The sequence below is a fragment of the Glandiceps talaboti genome, chromosome 10 (assembly GCF_964340395.1).
Source record: "Glandiceps talaboti chromosome 10, keGlaTala1.1, whole genome shotgun sequence".
Classification (NCBI taxonomy): domain Eukaryota; kingdom Metazoa; phylum Hemichordata; class Enteropneusta; family Spengelidae; genus Glandiceps; species Glandiceps talaboti.
The window spans coordinates 19,439,610-19,467,237 of NC_135558.1; the positions used below are offsets into that span (position 1 = coordinate 19,439,610).

General features: G+C 35.3%; 1 protein-coding gene across 1 annotated transcript; it reads left to right on the forward strand.

Moving 5' to 3' along the window:
- Positions 1-93: 93 nt before the first annotated feature.
- On the forward strand, positions 94-25,983 carry LOC144440840 (IgGFc-binding protein-like). Its single transcript, XM_078130261.1, has 10 exons — positions 94-319; positions 5,835-5,907; positions 14,351-14,459; positions 14,823-14,960; positions 16,431-16,448; positions 17,358-17,465; positions 21,912-21,959; positions 22,658-22,920; positions 24,603-24,925; positions 25,216-25,983. Exons 2-10 carry the CDS (start codon positions 5,845-5,847, stop codon positions 25,223-25,225), a joined length of 1,080 nt encoding a protein of 359 aa, XP_077986387.1. The 5' UTR covers positions 94-319; positions 5,835-5,844; the 3' UTR covers positions 25,226-25,983.
- Positions 25,984-27,628: the final 1,645 nt, after the last annotated feature.

Genomic DNA, 27,628 nt, shown 5'->3' on the forward strand with positions numbered 1-27,628 from the left:
ACATAAAGGCTAATATTTTGAAATTCGGAACTGATAACTGAAGTCGATGGAAACAAAGCGACCAAGATGACACCAAAAGGTGTCACAACACGTGCCTAGCTAGGCCTGTCAAGGCATTAAGGAACACAGCTGTATCCAATTGTAGATGGATGATTAGACATGCCATCCTGTGGAAATGAAACAACACTCCTTATTTATATGGTATATGTTACTCATCAATTTCTGTTACTGTTCAGTATAAATTATAGTGTGTCCGATTGCGTATCTCATCTTCTGTATTTGTCGACTGAAGAGCTGCTGATTCTGTGAACGTTTGAAGGTAAGCTAGACTATAAGTTTTCTTTTTGTTTTTTGTCTCTCATATGTAATTTAGCTACAAACTTTGAATTTCATCATCCGTTATTTCATTTGCTAAGTTAGGCTACTGCTTGAATGTCTGCCAAAACAGAACGAAGAAATAATATATAAATCGGAAACAGAACAAGGGCGTGCACTACTCATAGACAATAAAAAATCAAATCTAACAAATTATATTGATGACTATACCTGTTTAGATGATTTCCGCGTAGAATTATAACGTTTCTCAAACTTTTCCTCAACTTCCTGAAAATTCTGAAAGTTGTGCCAGTACTTTGACGAATTAAATAGTTCTTCCTATTTTTTACCGAGAACCTTCGAAAGAATCAGTGGTTCTTCAATGTACAGTTTGTCAAAAGTAATTGTCGTTGCGAAACTCTATATCAACGCCCGAGATATTTGATCTCATGGAATTTCAGATTTTGGAAAAAATAATGATTTGATGTCCGCATGGTGGTACATTAGTTCATTTCATTTCAACAAAATGTCGCACTAAACTGTATTCATTCAATCTTGTTATTTTCAAGTGTAGTTTCTTATTGGGTTCTGTGTGGTTATATCAAACAGAGCTGTGAACACTAACATGAAATGGGCTATTTATATTATAATGGAGTGCAGTCACTGCTATAATACAAACTGTACCTATCTTTTGATTTAGTATCATAAGTTTATATTATTATACATCAACAATTTTTAAAAGCAGAGAAATCGAAATAACTTGATTATGATGTAAGTTTGAAACTTTTTAAACAAAATATTTTGAATAAGCTTTAAACATCAACTTGTATTGTCATTTTCGTCAAGACAAGACGAGGGCTGTAGACGATTTTATTTATTCCTTTTTTCGGAAACGGGAAATAAATTCTTTAGAGTGAACATTTGATATGGTTTGGTATAAATACATATACATATTTATACTTTAATCGACTTGATAAAACATAAACTGTTGTGACATTCTTGACGCTTAGTTAATTTAGTCAATTATGCAAATCAGTGCACATTGTGCAAAGCGTACTTGTATGACAAGCCGCACAGATCAAAAGTTTCATTCTTTTGCTGGCTGTATAGGTATTTTTGTTTGGTATTTTTCGTTATCACAGACTAATTTCAATCCGCGTCTATTTGTGGTATGTTGAAGGAATCCACACTTTAGCCTAATTTACTTTATTTGGCCAAAGTTGTCTATTATTATTGGTATATTTTTTGTTAGTTTTTCCTCTAACAAGGATTTTTGCATGGACAAATTTAAATTTAACAAAATATGTGAATACATCACTGTTTCAGATTTCTAGATTCGGAGATGTAAAGTTTGAGGTAGAGCCATTTATTTTCATAAAGCTTTGAGCGCTCTGCCTATAAGCACAAATTACATTATCAATCGCCTTTTAATGTAACGGCTAACACTGAAAGTTAAAATATAGTCTTTCTTTATTCTAATAACGGAACGTACCTCCGTTTATCCCCTGAGGAGGGTTACATAAATACATAAGAACGAATAAAGGAGGTCACGTGAGCCAAAAGCACAAAACGGCTGAGAAATAAATATATATTAAGACTACAATGCAAACAAAAAGGATATCAAATACTATCCCTGATCCTGAAACAATCTAGTATAAATTTTGCAGTCGTGACTACAATAGTTTTATCTATATTTGACATTATTACGATGAACGTAACTGAAAGTTAAAAGCGCTACAAAGATCGTTCCGCCAGAGCTCAAAACCTCATACGAAAAATGTCAGATGTATTTAAATAACTACATCAATCTATTCATTGAAATAAATTATAGTAAACCGCACAAGTAATTGTCCACAATCACCAACAGATTATCACGCTACGCAATTTTATTGTTTAATCCTATTAGGCCAGAAACAGGCGGGCCCGACTTATCCATAGTTTTCGCATTTCAATTTGTTTTGCTGATGGCATGGACAATATATCTTTAGTATGTCAGTAAAAGTGCTGCTGGACTACTATGCACGATTTTTTGTTCAAAATTATTTAGGGGGATTTCTTTATATTTTCTGAATAATATACATGTGACTATACACATTTGAGTCATTTCCAAATTATATAATATCTTATACAGTGGTTAACTTGGCTCTGATGATGCATACAAGAGTGAATTGAGATTAAACTAAGCTGGAATGGGCACATTTTACTAGTGGGAAGGTTGCTGAGAAGACATTGGGCCATCAACATTCTGATAGTCTGAAAGGGGGACTTGAAATGTCTTCCTCTTTATTTTTACGATTTTTTTTTTTTTTTTTTTTTTTTTTTTTGGGGGGGGACTAAACTAAACTGCAGGAGAAGTCATTTACCAAGTAATAAATATACCTAGTGGATTGACGCTAAAACATTTACATTGTTACAACGTATATACTGTAATATATATTGGAACATTACAAAGAACTTTCCCTGGTCAGAATATATCGCTTACATTGTAGGGTTCTGCTAGCTAAGGCACTATTAACAGTGGCAGACAAGTTCATTGATGTTGACATTTGCACTCGCCAAGATACAGTACTGATATCACACATTAAGATGTATGTGGAGTCTGATGATGCAATGTATTATACATCTGATTTTTGTTGAGCCGTAGGACGTCATGTTTCACTAATGTATTCATTTCTGTCGTAGTTTTCGTTTGTTTAAATTCTTTAGTTTCGTTTCATATGATCTTGTCTGTTTGTGCGTATTTGTTTGGTATCATGGTTCTTGCTTCACTTCTTCCCTATTTGCATCCTAGGCGGCACCGGTTCATTGTTGGGCTTTCCTCTATTTGCGTCATTACCCTTGTTTTGCCTAGTTTGTTATATTGCCACTTACGTATTACATCACCGCAAATGGCTCTCATAATTGAAAATTTATGACCGTTAACTTTTACAGCTTCATTCGCTCATTAAACGATGCTCATAAAATAAATATACATATTAATACTGTACAGCGTCGTGCGTCACGTTTTGTATATACCAATCACGTGTTTCTGCTTTTCGTGTCGAATTATGTAAATCCAATGATTAAGCGCATAAATACATCTAAAAAATCACCACTTTTAAAAAAATGATGAATGGATCAGGATGTGAACACGATATCAGTCTATGAAATCAACTAAATTAAAAAATAAATAGTTGTATACAAGTTTCACATGTGCGTGTTCAGAAAGGATAAAGGTTTGTTGGATAATTTTATTTCATGCTACGATCGAAGGCATGGGAATGGTAAAATCAAAATCCACGGAATTTTAATGCCTATATAGAATCAACATTTATAAATTGTCATAATCCGTATATCTATAAATCATATCATGTCACATTTATAATACCATGTAAATAAATTACCTATTTACAAAAGATATAAAAAAAGTATACATCTGTCATTTATTGCCAGTCTTTGTGATTTCGTATTTATTTATCATTGAGTATTAAGAGTACAAAGCGGATTATACTTATAGGGCCTATAGCTCTGACCCCCACAACTTGGCGTCACCATTCTCCGTCCCCATACACCTTGAATACAGGGGCCCCTTTCAAGTTGTCGTCCACTGGCCGTGTTTTATACAACCGCTCCGGAGCCAGTAGGAAACTGCATATTCTACACCTAAGATAGTAATATGGCATTTTCTTACTACACTTTGTTTCTTATGAAATAAACCATTTAAAACAGATGTAAACTGAAAACTGAAAAATTATACATTGAACCAATAACTAGTGTAAATACTTACACAGTACATACAGAACATGATGCACCTCCATATCATTGTTGCTTTCGGTAAGGAAGGTTATATATTAGGGATGAAAAGTCTCCGTGTGTGTGTGTGTGTGTGTGTGTGTGTGTGTGTGTGTGTGTCTGTCTCTCTGTCTATCCATCTGTCCGTATGTCTGTCTATGTCATCGTTATCTCTAAAACGCCTGGATCAATTCAAACGAAATTTGATGCACATATTTGTTAGGGTAATTACTAGAGTTGATAAGGCTTTGGTAAACATGTCATGAATATTAATGAGCAATTTGCATAAATAGTGACATTTTGTAATTAATTAGTCAATATCTTAAGAATGCATTCTTCAAATTTGGTACATACATTAATGATAACAAAGTGCATGTGTCATATAACTTTTGATAATATAGCTTGTAGTTTTAATGAGTTATTTGCATAATTAATAATTTTCTGTAATTAGGCTATACCTTACAAATGCACTCTTCAAATTCAATAAAATTGTGTACATACTTCAAAAACAAGTAAACTATGTTCTGTTGCATTCCAATAATAGTTATGTGTAATCTAAAGAGGTTGTCCTTAAGGAAGGCATTCAGTTTAAATTTGGTTTGACCATGATATTAGACTCGTACTCGAGACTGTTATCATACAGCCAATATTTTCCCTACGAAAACCAACTCAAAATTTTGAGGGTTCCAACCTGTGCACAACAACAACAACACACAGTTGGTTATCTCTAACCTAACTTACCATGGTTGAATTTTGTACATGTTCGGAGCCTCATTCCTCTCTCATACATTCAAGTAATGGTGTGTAAATTAAATAGCTCGCTGACATTTTAAGATAAGTCTTTTACCTCAAGTGTAACATTAAGTAAATTTTAAGTTGTGTTAAAATGTGTATACTTTTAAAATATCTTAACATAGAGACACTGTCATTGTTATTTGTAATGCAATGGGGAAAGATTCAATTTAAATTGGACTTCGAGTGGGAGAGAGTAAAATAGAATTTCGTGTGATTCTATCAGGTAACATTTAGCAAAGTTTTATGATGTTTTTGTTTTTTAAAATTACTTCTTTTTATCGTACGTTACATTTTAGGTTGTTTTCGAGTATTTTTGAATAACTTAGGAAATTCAGCAACTGTGGAACTTTAGTTTTGGAAGGATCAGTGGATAACCTAAATCTAGCATGAAAACGCTAATAAGATTAAGATTCAAGTTATATAAGAAAGGGATTGGCAACATTGATATTGTAATCATACAGTCAGACATCCAAACATTGCAGTTCTGTGCATTTAAAAACTCGTGTTCGAAAATTCTAAATTTAATATCATTTTACCTCTTTTGATGGTTTCGATGTTAATGTTTCCATAGGTGCGTAAATATGAATCAGTGACGCTTGTATAATACCCGAATGATAAATAATATCAATTTATTTTGTGTTATCTGCATAAGTGTAACAGGTGTAACCAATACATCACTTCTGGTTTTCATCAATAAAATGCCATCAAACGTGATACCTTCCACAAAACATCAAACGGCAATTATTATACGAGGAGGAAACATCAATCGGAGTTTGTTTCTTTGTTTATAACGTTTATTAACAGTATTCAGTTAGTAATTAGGATAAACCAGTTCGAATTCGTATAGTGACTGACATTGCAATTTGCACTTCCTACACCTTCTTCTATTGTGTAATGATCAGCACAAATTGATCGAAGTATACTGTCACTGGCTATATTTTGGTTTCTTTCAGAACCTTCAAGATGACACGTCTTTCTCTGTTGGTGTTGGCTATGCTTTCAGTCGTGGTAAAAGGCCAGGAAAATGTAAGTTTACTTCAACTTCTCTTTAATTCCTCCCGCTACATTATCTTAAACATATTAAGGGGGGGGGGCAGACAAAAAACCAGCGCCTCTGTGGAAACTGTACGTGGTGGTCATAATGAAATAACATAGCAGCTCAGTATATTTGCAGCATTGGCGCAAGCGCCTGGAAATCAAAATTCCTAAATCTCTGCAAACTTTGCCCCAAGAAAGCTTTCGATGGTCCTTTAGAAATAATCAAATAGATTTGGGGTTCACTTTATTGTCTTCAAGGAAATGGACAGCCTTTCACTTTCTTATAGAATGGGTGAACACTGTGTACTTGTGGACACTTTTGATTCTAAAACGGCTTCATTTTGGTAATCGTTATCAAAAAGTGTGCGTGTGGTTATATATCACATGGTGTTTCTTTGTAGTACAACAGAACTGGTTCAGTAGTGCTATAGGCATTGGCAATGTCTGTCTCTGAGTGTGCAAGAATGTATGTGCGAACATCTTAAAGTACAAAAAGGCCCAATCAATTGCCTTGATAATTGTTACCGGGAAGTCAAATTGGAAACCGCTAGACTATCCTATAATGCAATAATCCTTTCACAATGAAAAATGAATTTTATTGACCCATGTGTTACCGGCTTATGATATTTTCCATACTATAAAAATTATATTGGCTCATATTGATCGTCTACATAAACGTTAGCATTGTTATAATGCACTATGTGCGTTATTAGCACCTCTACCTATTTAGAATGGGCTCTATCCATCCGTACGTCCATACGTGCTTTCGTCCGTCTGTGCAACTGTGTGTGCGTGTGTCCGTCCGTCCGTCCGTAATACGTCACTTCTCAGACATACAATATGTTATTTCATTCATACCTGGTACATATGTAACATATCATGTAGTAACATACTCACGTCACTTTGTTTTGCGATATGTGCAAATTTGACCAAATGGCGGCCATATTTGAAGGTAAAGTCCATATTTGCTGCACTACTGTAATAAACAGACACAGTATAGTAAAGTGTCTGCCCCACATAATCAAATACAAGCTATTTTTGGAGACGTTGACCCTTGATTTTGACTTTGACCTTCAGAGTAAATTAATCAAGGTAATTCCTGACACTCGGTGGTATTTACATATTGCAAAAGTTTTTTAAATCATGTTTTACAAGTAATATTGAAGAAAGGAAGTATACACAAGCATTCTGTTGGTGCTGATATCACTTTTACTGAATGGCAGCCATATTTGTAGTTAAAAATTATTATTAACTGCATAACTAAAAAACTGTAATAAATAGGGACTCAATTCAAGTGTCTACTCAATGTTATCAGATGCGAGCTATCTTTTGAGACGTTGAACTAGGGCTAATTTTCAAAATGGAGCCAATTCCTGCCTATCGCTGACACAGTGTTTGTGTGTGTGTGTGTGTGTGTGTGTGTGTGTCTGTCTGTCTGTCTGTCTGTCTGTCTGTCTGTCTGTGTCATCATTTCCTCCATAACGGCTGGCTCAATTCAAACGAAATTTTGAAGACATATACCGTAGGGTTATGGCAAGACCTGATTAGGTTTTGGTAAACATCCCGTAAATATTAATAAGCAATTTGCGTAATTAATCGATCGATCATCTGGTCGCACACGCTCTTCATTTCGAAAGTGCGCCACCAATGTCGATGTAAGGTAAACCAGGAGGCTAAGGAATGGATACAAGCTGTCGTTCTACACTGAGAAAGACTGTTTTCAGGGGTTTCAAGTGGTGTTTGTATTGGTATTTTCGTTGAATCTGAAGTTATTACATCAAAGCAAGGAGGTGAGCACTGAAAATGCACATCATCTGTAAGCTTTATTGCAAAAATATACAGTCACGATTGTCTGCTCACTTCACACTTTTCACGCATGTATACGATTTGGAGCATGTGGTGCATCTGTCAATCTCGATCGAAACAAGAATGTATACACTTTACCCAGGGACGAAGTAGGGTAATAATACCTTAACACTTCACTGTATTAAAGTTGTTAACACTTAACACCTTAACACTTCACTGTATTAAAGTTGTCCAAATGTTATGATGCGTACCATGAAGTATGTAAACTTTCTGATGTGTAATAGCAACGTTATGTGGGTTTAAATTTCGTTTATTATTTGCCGTGGAAACGGGTGTACATATCCCGGGTATGTAGGTGATCATGAAAGCCGAGTGCAGTCGAGGATGGCAAGCTTTCCTGGCATTTGAACAACGTTTTTGACAACTAACTTTCACTGGGACTTGAAAAAATCACAGATGTAGAGCTAAATTTCTTGCATAAATCATGAATTTGGAAGACTACCCTTACGGAAGGCATTCAGTTTAAATCTGGTATAAGTACTAGTAATATTGGAGAAAAGACGTCTACACAAACATTATCTTTGTGTTCGTGTAATGTTTTCTTAAATGGCAGCCATATTTTGTAGTTAAAAATAATTGTTTACTGCATAACTCAAAGAATCACTATATGTAATACTGCATATTATAACTAAAAACTTCAATCACAGACTCTATTCATAGACCATCAAATTAAAATTAAGTTATCACTTACATATTGCAGATACTTCATAACAATTATGTGTGGCTAATGTATTTTAGATCATGCTTATAGATAATGCAGAACCAGATAAACATCCACAATCATGCATTATACTTGGTGCTCATATCACTTTTTACTCGATGGCGGCCATATTTGTAGTGAACAATGTCCCAGGAGTGAAACACCAAGCCAACATCATTTCTCCTGTAAATAGCAAGGTCTCAATTTATTGTCGTTACATTTAGTCTGAATGAAGTAAAACATTTACGCCAACGTATTACCACAATTCGCTGACAAGTGGGCGCCAATGTTTTGACGTTTGCATTTGATGTCTGCATGGTGGCATGCATAGTTCATTTCATTTAGACAAAATGTTGCAAGAAACTGTAATCATTCAATCTCGCTACCTTAGTTTCTTATTAGTTCCTGCATGATTGTATCAAACAGAGTTGCTGAACAGCATTTAGTCTTGTAGAAATCCGCTGTATATAAGCCTAGTGGATAGTGATGTGTAAATATTGACGATACGGAGACGTTATTCACCTTCTGGTCTAGAGAAATATAATGGGGAATCAATTGCAAGTGATTTCTTTTCTTATCTGTTATCCGTATATCTCCACCTGGTAGCTCTGTCTAGTCTGTCTGGGTTGTATGTGTCTGTTTTATGTTTTACTTCTTTTTCTCTTTATTTCAATCTTTATACAAAAATGTATTGAATGTCTGGTTAAGTTTTTGTCAATGTGATAGATTGATTTCCTGCTTGGCTGCCTACCTACCTGCCTGCCTGCCTGTCTGTCTGTCTGTCTGTCTGTCTGTCTGTCTGTCTGTCTGTCTGTCTGTCTGTCTGTCTGTCTGTCTGTCCGTCTAACTGACTGACTGACTGACTGCCTGACAGTGTTGTTAATCTGTCTTTCTGTCCACATAATACCGTACGTCAGTATTTATGCCCAATCTTGTGACAATTTATGTATTTCATTTTCTTCCTACCGCGTTTCGTTGTTACATGTATTCCCCACAACCAGTAAATCATAAAATAGGACAGTAGTCGTTTGATTCATACGTGCGTCTACGTCTGTGATCGCACATTTACGAAGCCCTATCCAGTGAGGATGCTTTCAAAAACACCTCTGGAGGGGAAGGGGGAGGGAGGGGGTACTTGAAAATCTTTTGGGTATGTGGGGGGAGGTACCTGAAAAAAATACTGTGATTAAAAAAAGGGGGGGGGAGTGCGTACTTCAAAATACATGAATTACCTCATTTGCCTGTTTTTTGTACGGTCGGTACAAATCACAGGTACAGGCCAGGCCAGGTCAGGTCAGGTCAGGTCAGGTCAGGTCATCAGGTCAGGTAAAGACTAAATATTATTTTAGGATTCACATTTGGATCCAAAGATCCGTCATCTGTTTTGATTTGCAATATATATTGGTTTTCATAGCAAATCTCGCCTTCTCTTATCTAAAATTGATAATTCAACAATGTAAAGTACTCGAATATATTCACATTCCATTGCAAACGTCGATGATAAATACTCTGAACCACTCAAATTATACCTCTCTTGACAACCATTAAATTACCAATTTTGATTACCGCTCACACGGAGCATGTGCATTTGGATGTGGTGCAGAGTGTGTAGTAGACAAGTAGAAATCAAAGCCTATTTGTTACATTGCATACAAAAGAAGTGAGTATAAATGGTAGATGCACACCCAATGATGGAAATCCATAATTACAATGCAATTAAATTTACTCATCCCGGCCCCTGACATGATTTTTTGCGCAACTTTCATTGACCTTTGATGCAACGTATACGGTAGTCTCGATTACCCAGACTCTTGTCAGGGAGGGTTCCACCTCCAGGAGGGGTGGCGCCCTCAACGGCAAGAGTCTGGTAACCGAGACTATGTATGAATATGCATCAATATATATTAAAAAGCGTAATTTGGAACATTCATATAAAACAGATTTAATATTAAGGCTAACTCTGAAATATTCTTATTATTACACACAATGTTTTAACTGTTAAATTCTAACAACTATTACTATACATGTTATATCGACCATTGAATAACCTTTGACCTTTTGAGTCATCTGGAATGCATTTACGTAAACATGACAAAAAACTTGGGTTTGAAAGGTCGATTCAGATTGGTAGCTTTGTTTGTAATGATCGCCAGGATTGGAGGATTGGTTTGTTAGGATGAATTACATTGGTGGATTGCTAGCTTTGTAGCGATAGCTTGGAGTCATGAATTCGCTTTCAAAGATGCTCGAGATTGATGCATGGGTGTGTAAGGTTGTTTCATATAGGTGAATAATAACTAATGATACTTTCTATATGGATGTGAGCTAACCTAGCGCACTTAGCCCTGTGTGTTGATTCCCGAACTTTTCCCTTTTGATTCATTTGTTTTTTCTTAATTTACTCATTTTACTCACTCACTCACTCACTCACTCACTCACTCACTCACTCATTTATTTTTCATTTGCATACAATCGACTTATGTCCTTGTTGACATCATTTTATTTCTTTTAAACAAAGTTATGCCATATATGGACAGACTGGATGAATGACGAAAAAGATGGTACCATTGACCCAAATGGACAGGGCGAATTTGAAATACTGACACTACTCCGCACCATGCCTGAGTATAAAGATACATTATGCGACAACCCGGATAAAATAATGTGCGCCGTCAACGACATTAAGCATACCCCGTTCAACGAAAGTGAACAAGTTAATTTACAATGTCGTTTACCTACTGGATTTATCTGTTTCCATGATAAACAACCCGGTAACGAAAAGTGCCTAGATTACGTAGTAAAAGTACGCTGTCCTGGTCCTTGCACAACAACTCTGCCGCCGTTCAGTGTGGTAATTATTCGGTGTTAAAATTAATTTATAGGCAAAAGGACTTTCATCAGTACATATATACCTACAGTTAGCACTTGATGTATATACGTACGCTCCGATATCGATAGCTCCGACACATTTAGCATCTGGTGATGTGTCGGCACTATCGATATCGGAGCGCATATATCCAGAGCTGTTTACGTACAGTATGCAACTTTTTCTTATTCTCCTCGTCTAAGGACGAGTTGTGAAACGTGTTTTCCTTATAGATTTTTTAAAAATAATTTCAATCATGGAACAGACATAAGTCTGAAACAGATTGAATAAGACCCACGAAAAATAAACAAACACGGAATTGATACACACTATGTGAGACGCAATGGTTAGGACACGGTAATTATAATGGTTCGAAGCGCCCTTCTTTTAATACTTCTCAATGCCATCCTATGTTAGCAGTATATATTCTCATGTCATGTTCGAAATGATGTTGATTTTTCGAAGACGTTTTCATTCAAACCTCAAAGCACCAGTTAGTGGCCCGAGTTCAAAACTGAAAATGTCATTACACTCTCGTCAGTGCCTCATTTTGTAGTAACGTCAGACACCGTTCTCAGCCAGTAGTAAGGGATTGACAATTTTGGAATTGATTTTCGATACCTTTAGTATGTTGTTCTATGTATCAAAGTATCGCGTTTACTCTTACTTTCGCGAGAAACAAAAAGTTCTTTTATTTAGTAAGTAACCCCTGTCATTCCCGGGCCAGTCTGATAGCTAATGTCGGGAGGCCAGATGTAGTTCACTGTACGGGGTTATCTTTTTGTTGTTTCGTCTGAGTTGGCGTTGAAAATATTTCATCAGCAGAGTATAGAATATATTGGATGCTTCAATTTAAGGGAGCGATCAGTTTTTATGGCCGGGGGTGGGCCGGTGAATTTTTGTTCGTGTTGTACTTAAAAGTAGTGAACCCCTGAAAATCATCATCCACAAAACAACCCCCCCCCCCAACAAATAAAAAACACACTGAAACCCCTCCCCCATCCATCTGTTGTTGTTGACTGTTTTTTGAAAGGACACTGTATTCTCAGAGCATAATACCGCACAATGCCACTGTACTGTTTTCAGTATACTAGCCAAAATTCTAAAGTTGTTATTCGAAACTTAACTATGCTCGGAAGACCTCAAATTGTATTTATTTTTATACTGAAACGTTTCTGGGAAACTATAGACCGTATTCCCGCAAGCCGGGGTATATTTTATGCTCAGCCGACTCGGATTATGGGATCTCACTCGTCAGCCAAGGTATTCACTCGCTCTCTTTGTGGGGGGAGTGTCGTACTGTTGCCGCGCAAGGATATATGACTGGTAATTATAGTGCGATGAGCAGACTGTTGAACAATTAGAAAGTTGTACACACCATCCACATATATCGTCAAATATACGCGGATTTCGAGAATTTATGGCAAAATTCATTGGATGTGTTGATGATGCAGTGACACGATGCAGTGACAGTCTGTTTGGCAGCGTTAGCTATGCCCCAGAACTGCGTATAGCAAGGGCATATCTCTTCCTATACCAGGTTTTGTTATAAACAAGCAAACAATTACGACATGTACGTGAACATTCGCATATGAAATATATAATGCTTTTCACTTTTCATATATATATATATATATATATATATATATATATATATATATCAACATCAACATCTCCTGACGAGTGATTTACTCACGAAACAGGCTTGTAGAGACGAAAAACCCGACTTGATTTTCTTCTACCCTCAACATATATATATATATATATACATACATATATATATATATATATATATATATATATATATATATATATATATATATATATATATATATATATATATATATATATATATATATATACTTTTATATGTACAACCACAGTGGTACAATATACACCATCAATCAAGTACTAACAATAACATTTTAATGTAACAAGTGTTTGGATTAAATTCTTCCTAAATTCACCACAGGAAAAAAATTATTTCAAATTCAGGAATCTGTTAGTCGTTGCAGAGAAATGTGAATGTTTATATGGTATGTGTTTGTGTATTGCGTGCGTGCGTGCGTGCGTGCGTGCGTGCGCGTGTGTATGTATGTATGTATGTATGTATGTATGTATGTATGTATGTATGTATGTATGTATGTATGTATGTATGTGTGTGTGTGTGTGTGTGTATGTATGTATGTATGTGTGTGTGTGTGTGTATGTATGTATGTATGTATGTATGTATGTATGTACAATAATCTCACTTCAAAAAATGTCAATATACACATATAGTAATATAGTAATGTCTCATGCTGTCTATCTTTCGTTTGTTTTCATCCATATATCGACTGACTTGTTATTCTACCTTGGTGATTTAACTGAACTATTGGTAAGTCATCTCTTTGTTCTGCCTGTGTCATTCTATTAATGGGCACGATGAACGAATGCACTGTTTTGATATATATATAATATATATATATATATATATATATATATATATATATATATATATATATATATATATATATATATATATATATATATATATATATATATAATATGCAAATCATTTGGCTAGCGACAAAAATATAATATTGATTGCGAATAGGTCAGAGTAAACATTTCCTCTTATATGTCGATTTACTCCGAATGACTTTGTCAACTTATAATTGCTTTGGCTTGCTACCTCAAGCCACAGAGGCCAGTTACGAACAGGTTTGTTCTGTAAGTTAAAACATAGAGAATTAAAGGTCAGAGGAGATGTTGTTGTAGTTGCATGCTCTTCCTCTTCTATGTCAAAACTACTAATGCCCGAGGAAAGTGAATGTAAATGACGAAGATATACTACGTCTACGTCTTGTCTAGTTCAGTATACACTGTTCTTAAAATATACGTGTCATACTTCATGCTTTGATTATTTTGTTCATTTAATGTCTATGGTCTGTCCTTCATTTGTGACTTAATATACTTTTCACCTTTTTTTTTCTTTTCATCAACCAGACATCGAGCAGTGTCGTGGTATATGCAGAGCTCTTGATTCTTCTGGATCGTATTGTGGAGCCCACGAATTCGAAGATCATGACGCTGAATGTGATGATAACACCCAAAAATGCTGTGTTGGTGAGTTCCTAGCCTTGAATCACGCTGTCAGTTAATGTATAAACATGTAAACATCTTACAATGGGCAAAGCGAAACGCAACTCCAGAAAACAAAGGCACTTCATAAACTATGTGTGCTTGGGGGTAATTTCATGATTTTTCACCACAGATATTAAGGGCTGCTGCAGAAAAAAAAACACGTCGAAATTTGTCCTTCATTCATTGTTCAATGTAGTTCCTTTCTATACAATCAAATTTATAATACATCGTGGGAGTAAGGAGACATACTTATGCAAAATAATGGTATGAATATTCATTGCTAATAAATGTTCGTTACCCTCGACTAAAAGGATCATGATTCATTTTCAATGTATTATTCAACAGATGACTGTGGGGATATAGCAAGTCCATGTAAGGCAAGTTGTTATGAAGGCGGATGCCCGAGCGGAAAAATTGAGTTTACTGTTGGTTCATGTATGTGCCATCATGACCCCGGTATGACCGCAACAACTTGTTGTCGTGGTGAGTACTATGATTCTATCACCACAAGTCATTTAAAAACTTTCATGGCTATTCTAGTTTCATAATAATTATATAGGCACAAACGTGCTTTATTTGCATATCAATGAAATCAACTAATTAAACAATATCTTAAGACTGCATACATCAATTTCAATATAATTTACAATGTAGTATATTAGATTATGAGCATAATCTATAAAAGACGCAATCCTTATCAGCATTAGCTCAGTGTACAGATGACCATTGGCATTGTAGAAGTGCATTTACCCTGTTCGAATCTAGTTTTACGTGGAAAATACTAGATTCCAATAAGATAACTTCACTACTACTACAAATATCACAGCGTGAATGGCGTTGTAGCACAACTGTTCAGTTTCTAAAAAATATTACCCACATGCTGATCCATGCTAGGTAAAGGAGTTCATGGGCTGAATGATTATCCAGGTACCTGTATGACCCTGTTGCTATCTTGGCAATATATGCGATCATTTGGCTGTTGCTATTGGCATAGTCATGTTCCTAAACATATTTGCATAAATTTTTGAATATTTATTCACTTGTCTATGTATTGCTGTTATCGTTGTGCAATATGTCAGTTTGGTTTTTGCCATGGGCGTGGTCATGGTTGCTATGGATATTTGCATACATTTTCTGAATGGTTACTCGCCTACCAGATGATTTTGTTTTTTAACCAAAATATGCTGCCATATGGTTGTTGCTAAGGGCGTAGTCATGATTGGTAGGGCCAATTGTGTCAGAATGCTTTGAAGAAAATCTGCAGATTAACACTATTAGGAACATCTAACAAAGTTTCGGTCTCATTAACCAAGTAATTTTTGAGATATATGTTTTTGACCACATTTCACATTTTTATACGTAATTTGCATATTACTGATGAGTTCATTATATGCTTAATGTTTCTTCATTTATACACCCCAGATCCGCCCCACTACATTTCAGCCCAATAATATTCACTATTTTTGGAATTAAAGATATTTGACCAACAAGACACATTTCAGCCCTAATTTGCATATCATTGATGGGACCATCTTGTCATGAACAATTCCTTATCTAAACACTCGTATTAATGTCCCCACCAAATTTCAGGCTGATCTGCCCATTAGCTTTCGAGTTTAATTTTTTTGACCAAAAATCACAGTTTTACCCAAATCACAAACCAGTGGTGAAATGATGCAATATTCCAGGTTTGTAAACATTAGTGCAGAATATGGAATCCTCATTACTATAGTTTATGAATAACGTAATACCCTTATTAGCATAAATTTAGAATATTTATTTGTCATCTATATAATTTCATAAAATGTTATATGCTAAACCAATATTTGCATAAATTTCGGTTGAACCCCCAGTCGCAGATGCTAATAATTAATTGTCAAAAAGTCAAAAAAGTTTTAGGATGCAAGATATAGTTATCTTGATGTCTCAACACAATCTGTTCTTTCTCTGCAGATGAATGCTCACAAGAGGGTAAGTAGATATCTGTATTATCCTTAATTTTTAATTTTTTAATTAAAGTAGAATGGATCTTTGTGAGCAATTTCTCGGAATATCAAAAATAATATAAGGCCTACCAAAACAATTGTGTGGTTCCGATTACGCTCAATTTTATAATAGGCGGGGTAGGTAGGTGAATATATATATGCATATGTGAGTGTCTAGATGAGGTACATATGTTCTCCTTTGTTTTCCGGATTGCATATCGTGTCTGTGTTATTGGTTTCTTCTCATCAGATGTACAGCCATTATAGATTGGAAGAACAGTTTTATATTGTCTCTTTAAGTTGATGTCAGTTTCAGCATTCACTATTTCTTGCGAAACTTAATAATTTTCTCGACGTAATGAGGTGACTATAAGACGAAGTTACACCTTTGACTTAATTTACCCCCGGTTCTCCCCTGGGGCTGTAGACAGTCAAAAGTGGTACTGCGTCTAGTACTAACCCTGGACAGAGATGGTGGTTAGGTGAGTCACAGGTATGGTAAAGGTTGTGTGAAGGTGGGAAAATAAAACTTTTCGTGTAATGGAATAAGTAACAAACATGTTTAGAATAACTAGGTGGATTCGGGTAAACAGGAACAAACAATATTTTTAGTCCTAATAGGAAGACGTTTGTGATCACCGCCTTGTTTGAAATGAACAGTTTTTTATTTTGGTTCCATTAAAACTGTACTCTATGATATACTTATTCTAATTTCGGTGTAATTTTGACTACTATTGAATCATTTGTACAGATATAATTTGTTGTTGATATTTAATGTTTGTAATGATGTCCTAGTATGTATGCATATGCATGCATTATCGTTTTTAAGAAATTTGGAAAGTGGAAAACTTTGGTCATCAGTTTACTGGAACTACAACCTTTGACTTGTTCACAGGACCTTGTATTGACGTCATGAAAGGGTATTGTACCTACGAAAAATGTGGTAAAGACGAAAAAACGAGACTGGATATTTGTTTGACAGCCGATAGTCACTGTTGCGTTCGTAAGTACCAGGCAATCTAAGTACTTTTCAGGAATTTTGACTCTGTTATTACTCATTTTCCGTTATTTCACTATCAATGCTTGATTTATACTGGTGCATTAATTGTTAAGGATCCTTCGGTAATTACAAGGGGGAGGGGAATCAAGACCGGTCTGTGGCATAAAATGTGACCTTCCCTCTTGCCCACCGTGCTAAAATTGCCCCTCTCTTAATTTCCTTTCTCTATAATATGACCAAAATATATACTCAAAATATTTAAGTGAAAAACATTTCTAACACCACCTACCTAAGGCGTACTTGTTAGAGTGCAAGATTAGTAGTCAAGAGATCCTGGGTTAGACTCTCGATAGAGCTAGAGACAGGGAATTCTTCTTGTGATAAGATCTCAACACATTAATAGTTTTAAACGCATTTGCTGTTTCCCACTATCACCATTACCATGAGTTTGTGTTTGTATTTTATCCAATACCCGTGTTTGGATATATTGCCTGAACTGAAGGAGAGAAAGACTAGTTGGGTGCTCAACTGACAACATTATACCAAGGTCAACATCTTCAGTCCACCTCATTCTCCCAAAATCTTGCAATGTGTTCCGCTTTTACAACTGTTCGACCCGCTGATCTCTTCACACCACAACTAACAGTTCAATCACTGCATTTCACTGACATGTTATGATGTGTTGATGTTTCTTTACAACGATGGCAGTGATGGGATGTAAAATGTCGCCTTCCACTGAGGAGCAATTGCTCATTGTACAGACCGGAAGTGGAGAATATAGCGCCCTCTACTGTTGAGTACTGGTGGGGAATAACATACACTATGAGATATCAAACACTGCCCCTTCCAAGTTGATGTTCAAGAAAATGGTTGGGAATGCAGGTCTACCCATCAATATTACTAAATATTATATAGCCCTGGTATGGGTTATAATATATATACAAAAATGTAAATTCTAGTGTCCCCTTGTATATTTATTAAAGGACAGTCTAGATATGGGCGCTTTGCAGCTAGGAATTTCATCATATCATCTTCAGTCGTTTGAGTGTTTGGCAAATAATTATATAATTGTGTTATTAGAATGTTAAAAAATATTTTTGTCCTAATTTATTTTGTGGGTGGGCTATGGACAAGACATTATGACTTATTTTTTTTACATTTTTGAAATGATTATTTTCTCTGTATAGAATTCATTAAAGGTGTCACAATTCTGCATTGTTTATTTAAATACAAATTTATATCATGAGCATGAAAAATTTCCAAATATGTGCATCTATCGTGCAGACCAAAAATTCCAAATGTAACTGATTCAGAAATGACTCCACAACAGAATTTTTGACATGATTTAAAACCAAAATGTCTATCCTGCAGACCAAAATTGAAACCATGCATGAGTGATTGACAGTTTTTGAAAATCGAAGAGTCTACCAATCATTGCATGATAGACAATTTTTGCTCTGTTCAAATCCGAATTTCAAAAATATAAATCTTTGTGCTTTGAACGTTTTGCTAATTCCAAAAAATTAATGGTGCTGCATGATTACATTTTGGTGCACAGGATAGATATTTTGTAATTTTATGTTGTGACATCGACTACCTCAGTTTTCAATATTGTGTCAACCATTTGCAAATGTCAGGTGCTTTTGAAAATGTACAATTGACACTGCAAGTGACGTCAATAAAAATGCAGCAGATTTCAAAAATCAAAATCATTAACTCAGCCACAGTCAGGATTTTTTTGTGATCAGTATAATTATTCTAATAAGAAAATATACAATGCATGTATATGTATGTTTGATCACGTTAAACAAATTTCCATTTAAATTGATAGAATTATTTCAGATAAATAGTATTGTACTGAAAAATTGTCATGATCAACCTAGCTTTCTTGTAGTGTAGGTCTTTGAGAGCATCTTTTCTCCGTAACTCGTGATATTACAATTTAATATGAGTTTAATAAATACATAAATACATAATTGGAGACATATGTATGTACATATGTACATATATACAAATGTGTATATAAAAGAAGGTGAAAAAGAAGGTGACTTAGTTACTGGTTACATTCGATTCTCCACTACAAATTTGTTTCGTATGGCCAGTATAGTTGGTCACACTCGTCAGGCGGGTGAATTCGAAGTGGCACAGAACATGTGTAGTAGTTGTATTTATTGGGTTCATGTGTGAGGTCGATAACTATTAGACTATTGTTTATTTATAGTTACATACTAGGAACTTCCTCATGTGTCGGCAGTGAGATACTAATTCATTTCTTCCTTACAGTGCGCATATTTCAGGGTGATATATATTCACAAACGTCTCGTGCAGGCACAGGTTGCATCGTTTGGTGACATTACAATACGATTTACAGATCTTCATAACTATCCATTGGATTGAGTAATGAATATTAGAGTCCTTCAAAGTCCACATGTATTTGCTGAGTTCTGTATTGTTTCAAAGCACATATTCACCACATTTAAACATCCTCTGCTCAAGATTTACCCGGTGGAAAGACATTGCTAAATATGACTATTCGTATAGTGTTAGGTCTTTGTCCCTAAACACATCGTTGGAATGCAAAATTCAGTGCTATAGCTATTATACATGATGTACCCCCTAATTGGAAAATTAATTATATGAAACTATATGAAATTTGAACGTATTGACTAATTATCGAAAAATCATTATTCAGGCAAATTTCCCACTAAGAGTAAACGCTACATGGTCAAGCTTTATAGTACATGTACAGTTTGTTATGTATGATGTACCAAAATATATAAAATTGCCGCGTCCATTCCAAAATATGGTATAATTATCAAAAATAATTAATTATGCAAATGATATATTATAATCAAAAACTACAACAAAACGTGCACTTTGTTGTCATCAACGAATACACCAAATTACATAAAATCTGAAGCTAGTATCATGAATTAATTTATGCATATTATTCCTTAAATGAAAGTTATGTTGACGAACTTAATTCGTAGGACAGGTGCGTATTATTATGGCTGATATATGTAGCAAATTATATTAAATTTGGAGTTGCATAGTCAAGATACACCCTATTAAGCCATTTTTTCGTCTGGCGGCAGGTCCAACAAGATCCCGCGTGGGCCATTGAGTTCATAGCAACCACACAAGGGTGGTCAAGCTGGTGTGAAACGCTCAGCAACACTATTGCTCTCAACGTCATCGAACCTATAGTATATTATAGATCATGGGTAGCAAACTTTAATGGTGGTTGTAAAACGATGTGTATATGGAGAATGTTGGTTGGATTTTTGAGTGATTGTGTGCTGCAAGAGAAATGAAATGAAATATTTCTGTTTGGTGTTTTAAGGTATAAGCATTTGAAGAGTTCTGTGTGATTTTATTTGGTGGGAAATGTTCAGCGACGAGAAATATCGCGGGTGGTGGCACTAGCCGTTCCAGTGAGCTGAAGATTGCGTAACTTTGATAAGGGAAACGAGCATATATTTCTTGTAACTCGTTGTCACGCCAAATTTTCGTAACATCCTCTTTACTTCTGGTACCTTCAAACTTTTAATGTTTTCCATGATGATTTACGGACCGTTGGAAATGATGCTCACAAAAAACGTAGTACTCTTTTCAGACGAATCGGTTGGCTTTCATGTAAACCGACATTGCCATTGTGGAAGCTTGACCGCAGACACATGCTGAACAACCGTTACATATCTCGCGAGATCTGCCACGAGATGTAAAATCTCTTCATTAATTTATGCAAATGATTCATTAAAACTAAGATCTATGTTGACAGGCTTTACTGGAAATGTGTGGTTTGTTATGTGCCCAATTATATTTCATTCCTAAGACATTACTGAACAGATGTAAACGGAATACCTTTCATAAGAACAAACCTTTAGATTGTTTTTCCTACACGCCTGTTATTATACCAATACAACAGCTTTGGAACTCAGGACAGAATTTGAAGCTTGCACTTTGTCTATATAGTCTAATTATTGAAAATCGAATCATCATTACTATTCATAGGATGATTACCAAAATCTGTTCTTGTTACAATAAGGAAGATGTTTATCAAGTTTCAATACAATTGATGTAGTACTTTTTGAGATATCGCGATTGCAGGCAGACAGACAGACAGGCGGACACACACACACACACAAGCATAACATAACAATCCTTAGGGCAGGTAAAAATCAACTGCGCATTCCAGAGTAAAAATGGCATCCAATCATGTAAGCCCATTTACTTGCAGAACAAAGAGGTAAGGGAATGGGATTGATTCCTGCATATTCAGCTTAATAGAAGGGCTTGTGAAAACCCCAGCAATGACTTGACTTAGTTATGGAAGTGACAATCAAACCATTCATCAAATTCACTCATCCGAGTGGTGACCAACCATTCCCTAAAATGCTATTTTGTATTCTGCTTTAACATGATGGTTTCTATGTTATTATGTTTCAGCGAAAGGACAAGGACGTGGTGGTGGTGGTGGTAATAACAAACACTTAGGTATGTACATGTATTGACATACTTACCCATGTATATATATATATATATATATATATATATATATATATATATATATATATATATATATATATATATATATATATACATATGTATATGTATATATACACGGAAAGTGATGCTTGTGTGTGTTCTTCTGAATTACCTATTAATAAAATGATTTTTTTTTAAAGAAAGCTAGCACCTTATTATCATATGTGGCTAGACATTGAATGGGTTTTTTATTACCTTTGATTTTTAGTTATGTAGTAGAGTTTTTACTACACATATGGCTACCATTTAAACATTAAAAGTAAAGAATGATATGAAGACAAAATAATGGTTGTTTATATTTACTCTTCTATATTTCGTACACACATGATATATACTAAATTGGCTACAAAGAGATATATTAAAGTGCCTGTGAAATGTAACACATAGATTAATTTTGATAATTGACCCTGAACGTCAAGGGCAAAGGTCAATGTCTCTGTATAGAAATCTTGCTCCTACACTTAACAATAGCTATGTATTAAAGCATTTGCGTGTTCAACAGTAAATATTGATTTTTAATGATAACTATGAATGACAGCCATTCGGACAGGTTTGAGAAGGTCGGTGCAAACCCCAGACCAGGGTGATGGGTGAATTAATGGAATGGCTTGTCAACTAACATCTGTCCCCACTTCTATCATTTGCAGTAGGTAGCGAGAGTGGAGATCCACGAGTGATTACGGGGGACGGGTTCAAATATTATCTTTCGGGACTGTGTACCTACACCCTGATTAGGGCATGTGAAAATGTTCATGAAGAAGCCTGGTTTACAGTTATGAGTGAACATGTTATAGGGGGTGATCCAGGTAGATCGTACATCAAAGGAATTGTTTTTGAAATTGACAAGGGCGGAAAACAGATCACTGGAGAAAGGCATAAAATTGAATTCGAGAAATTTGGTAAAGTTCAGGTAAGAAATATATCCATCCCTGAGACAATCTCCTCTGTTGCACTTTAGCCTCGTCTCTGCTAAAATGAAATCACTCTAAAAAACTGATCGTAAAAGCACAATCATGTGAAATTAGTAGACGAAGGCCATATAATATACCACAGTCAGTTTAAAAAGGTATGAGAAATTTGAAGTTTGCATTCATAAGATATAGCCTAATTACCAAAAATAATTACTTATTCAATTTACTCATTAAAATTAAAAGCTATACCAATAGGCTTTAGAGGATATGTGTGATTTCTCACCTTTTACGTATATACCAGAGTATATGGAATTTGAAGTTTGCATTCTTACGATAAAGTCTAATTACTGAAAATCCTTAATTAAGCAAAATACAATAATACAAATAACAAAAGTAACAACTATATCAAGAAACTTTATTGGACATGTGCGCATTTGTAGTGATATATGTACCAAATTATATGTGAAGATCACATTCTTAAGATAAAGCCAAATTACTGGAAATTATTAACTGAAATTGAAATTTATTCCCCACAAGAAATAAACATACAAAAAAGAAATAAATGATAACATCCAAAAGGAAAACGATTTCAAGTTGTGGGTGAGAGACTAGAAAATAGTTTTCGGAAAACTAATCGAGTCTTGCAACTCAATTTCAAAAGCATCGAATTGCTTATCACAAAAGAATGTGGTGACTGTAGTCAAGATTGTGCAAATTACTAAAGAAACTATATGCTAACTGGCTGTATTTGCTATGTATGCTTTGTTATGGTTAATGTATAGAGTAAATTATATGGAATTTGAAGTTTGTATTCTTAAGATATTGACTAATTACCCAAAGTCAAAACTTATGCAAATTATTCATTAAAATCATAAGCTAAGTCAACAACCATTATAGGAAATGTGAGCTTTGTTATGATTCTTGAAATTGAAACATGCATTCTTACAATATAGCCTAATAAGTAAAAAATATTAATTATGCAAATTATTCATTAAAGCGCTAAGTAAATAAACAAACCTTATGGGTCATATGCACTCTGTCATGGGGAAGGTATGTGCCATATTATATTGAATGTGAAGTATTTATTCCAAAGATATAGCCTTATTAATGAAAACAGAATTATACAAATGTCGAATTAATGTTCATTGGATGTTTACCACAATGTAATCAGTTCTTGTAATTATTTATGGAGGGTGTGCAGTAAGTTTCATTTTAGAATAGATGCAGTAGTTTTTGAGATATGTCCACAGATGGACAGACATAAATACATACATACATACATACATACATACATACATACATACATACGTACATGCAGGCAGGCAGGCAGACAGACAGACAGACAGACAGACAGACAGACAGACAGACAGACAAAAGCATAACATCACCTTCCCTTACGATAAGATAGCAAATAAAGCCTGTTAGTATAGTTTGTTCAGTAATTTGCACAATTAACAATTTCCAGTATTTTGGCTTTATCTTAAGAATGTGATCTTCACATATAATTTGGTACATATATCACTAACAATGCGCACATGTCCAATAAAGTTTCTTGATATAGTTGTTACTTTAAAACGTGAGAAATACAGTATAACATCACAGATGAGGACGTGTGAGGACAACATTAATGATTGTTTCAGTGGATCAGTAATGATGCAATATATTCTGTATTTTTTGTCAGATTGATGATGTCGAAGAAAACGTTCCGGAGATGACAGATAGAATAGTCAGTCAGGACTTAAATTTGATTGTTGAAGTGAAAAATGGGAAACTGGCTCATGTTAAAATGGGAGACGAATTTGACTTTTCTGTGAACCTCAGAGAAGGTTTTAGAGTGGAATCATTGGGAGCTAACTTGCAAGTTTGTGGACTACTTGGCGACTTTGATAACAACAATGACAACGACATCCAAAAGTGGGATCAAACCGAAGGGCTAGTTGTGATAGAAAATCCGACCGAAGAGAACATGGCGGATTTCATCAGCAGCTGGGCAAAAAGTGACTCGTAAGATCTTTTACTATTATGAATCGTATACATTCTGATTTTCCCTTTGATTTATATGCCACGCTTAGTCATACTGTCCTGTCCTGTGTTGTAATGTCACATAATTTCATACTGAGCTGAGCAATTCCTTTGGTGATTGTTTCTCAAAAGCATATGCAATACATATTACATATAGCTACATGTACTATCAACCGAAGTGTTTGCAAACATTCTGTATATTAATTACTGTATTAAAATTCAGTGCATTATGCTTATCTGGACTGATGGATTTTCGTTTTTTTTTTTTTTAGGTGTGAGTAGACTAACTGGACCGCACCATATGACTTGATTGATCATGAACACGGGATAGGGAACTTTGAATCCATACCGAGCATGCTCAGATACAAAGGACTGTGCGATTATTTGTAGTTATCAGAATACCTAATATGGCTCAATAGGGAACTTGCAATCCAGACTGAGCATGCTCAGACGCAAAGGAATATGGGATTATCTGTGGTTACCGTAATATCTTATCTGGAGCTACCGATGAAATAAACCTCCCACACTGGCCAAGCTAAATATGAATTGATCATTCGTGATTATAAACAATTTAACAACATTGTTTACAATACTAATTGATTAGTATTTATTATCACATTTCCCATAATGCAACATTCAACATGGCGGGTTTGCAAGTTCCCTATTAAGAGGAGCACTCATGCAAATGTCTGGGTAACCAAGACTAGATTTATTTATATGGTTAACAATTTACAAGTCTTAGATTGCTTACATCATTTGTTACTACATTTCTCACAATTCCTCATTCAAGATGGCAGGTTTGGAAGTTCCCTATTACGACGATGACAACAATGGAATCACAAAACGACAAAGCCATGGATTAGGCAATGAACCCTAGTTGACAATAGAAAGTAACACGGATTAGAACATTGTTAGGGTATAAACTTTCAGAGTTGGTATCAATTGACATCTAAGAGTTTCTTAAAGAGAAAATATTTGGGTAATTAATTTATGGTTGTATTTGGTTCCTTTTATGAGATTAATAAAGGGGAGAAGCAATGGGATAATTCTTGTGTTTGAAGTCTGTGTATTTCTGCAGTTCATTCCATCTAAATTTAAGAGATATTATTCTCCAATATGATTCTTCGGCCAACCAAGGTAAATACGAGTAACCTAAGAGGCCTTTGCCACTACTTGTCTAGCGACTCCCCCTCCCCTCCCTGTTGTAGTGACAACCCTTAGGTCACGAGTATTTTCCTGCTCAAAGAAGAAAAATAGTGGAGAATAAAATAACTATACCAACGCCAGTACTATCATTTGTAACATAGGGAAAAGTAATAGTAAGTTTGACTGCTTTAACGTTGCGCTGGACGCGTTGTTGTGACACAGAGGTTGTCATGACGGAGAACGACTAGAGTATTTTTGTTCAACTTGGCTCGTGAATGGTATAATTAAGCAATAAACCATTCCCATGGGTGGTTTATCGCTATTATATAATACCAGTATATTGAAAATATCGGAAACAAGATAAGACGATACGTTTTCTGGTTTCATTTGCGCCCCCATCCCTGCACGGACTGCAATGTTCGTAGACGAACAGTGAACATCAAAATTTGGACGCTATCGCTCGTGCATATATTTCGTTCACTGGTCAAAACCTCTTGGTATACCATCCCCAGGGGTGGTTTATTGCTTAATTTTAGACGCGCTAGTTCGATGTCTCGACCGATCAGGTGTCTCGATTTGCGCCATCAGTGTAGTGGTATAATATAATGCACAATTACACGTACAACAATTGTCAGTCAGTCAGTCAGTCATTTACCAGTATCGTATACCTTCAAGTAAAGTTCAGTTACATGTTGAAAGCTCTGCTAAAAAGATATGTTTTCAGATTCTTCCCAAAGGTACAAGCTGTGGGCCTTTGAAGTTTGATGTATTTGTGGCAAAGTGTTCAATTAGAGGCAATTCAGAAACAGGCGAAATGGCTCACCTGCCAAATGACAGGTGTCCATACTGTGCCATTGACAGATAGGTACGAAGTACCCCATAAAAGATTCCAGGCTTTCACGGCGTCAATATCACAATAACCTATCACGAATCTATAAGTTCGACTTTTAGCGGGTAAAAGTACTTCTGACAATGTATATATTTCGAGTGTAGTGACTGGCGTCTACTGTTGTGGCTAGATATGATATGTAGTGTTGTATTGTAGATTGACGCTAACCATAAGAATGGCCCGCATATGGCAGTAGTGACGTCAATTAAATATGTGTTATATTAATTGTTTAATGTAATTAGAACAAAAGAGTTGAATAAGTTTATATGTTGCAGTTTCTGTATTGTTGACAATCACAGACGGGCGTTGGCCAAGAACGAATGCTGTCCTTCCTCGACCGAAATCAGCGCTATCTGGGAACAGATATAAAGTCACATTGTTATGCTCAACATTTGGTCTACAATGTGTTGCTATACTTTATTATTTGATATGGAGGAGAATCCAAACCCGCGTTTTAAAGGTTATTGGTGGTAGTCTGTTTCTCGACAACCAAGCGAGTGTTTTCCACAAAGATCTAGAAGATAGAGGAGCAGAAGCTCAATGATGAACAGGCGATGATGAATCCCTGGAAATTGGAACGGTAGAGTAATTCTCCAGAATCAAAGGACTTGTATATGGATTGACATGGACGTTGAAAGGAGCTAAGTGAA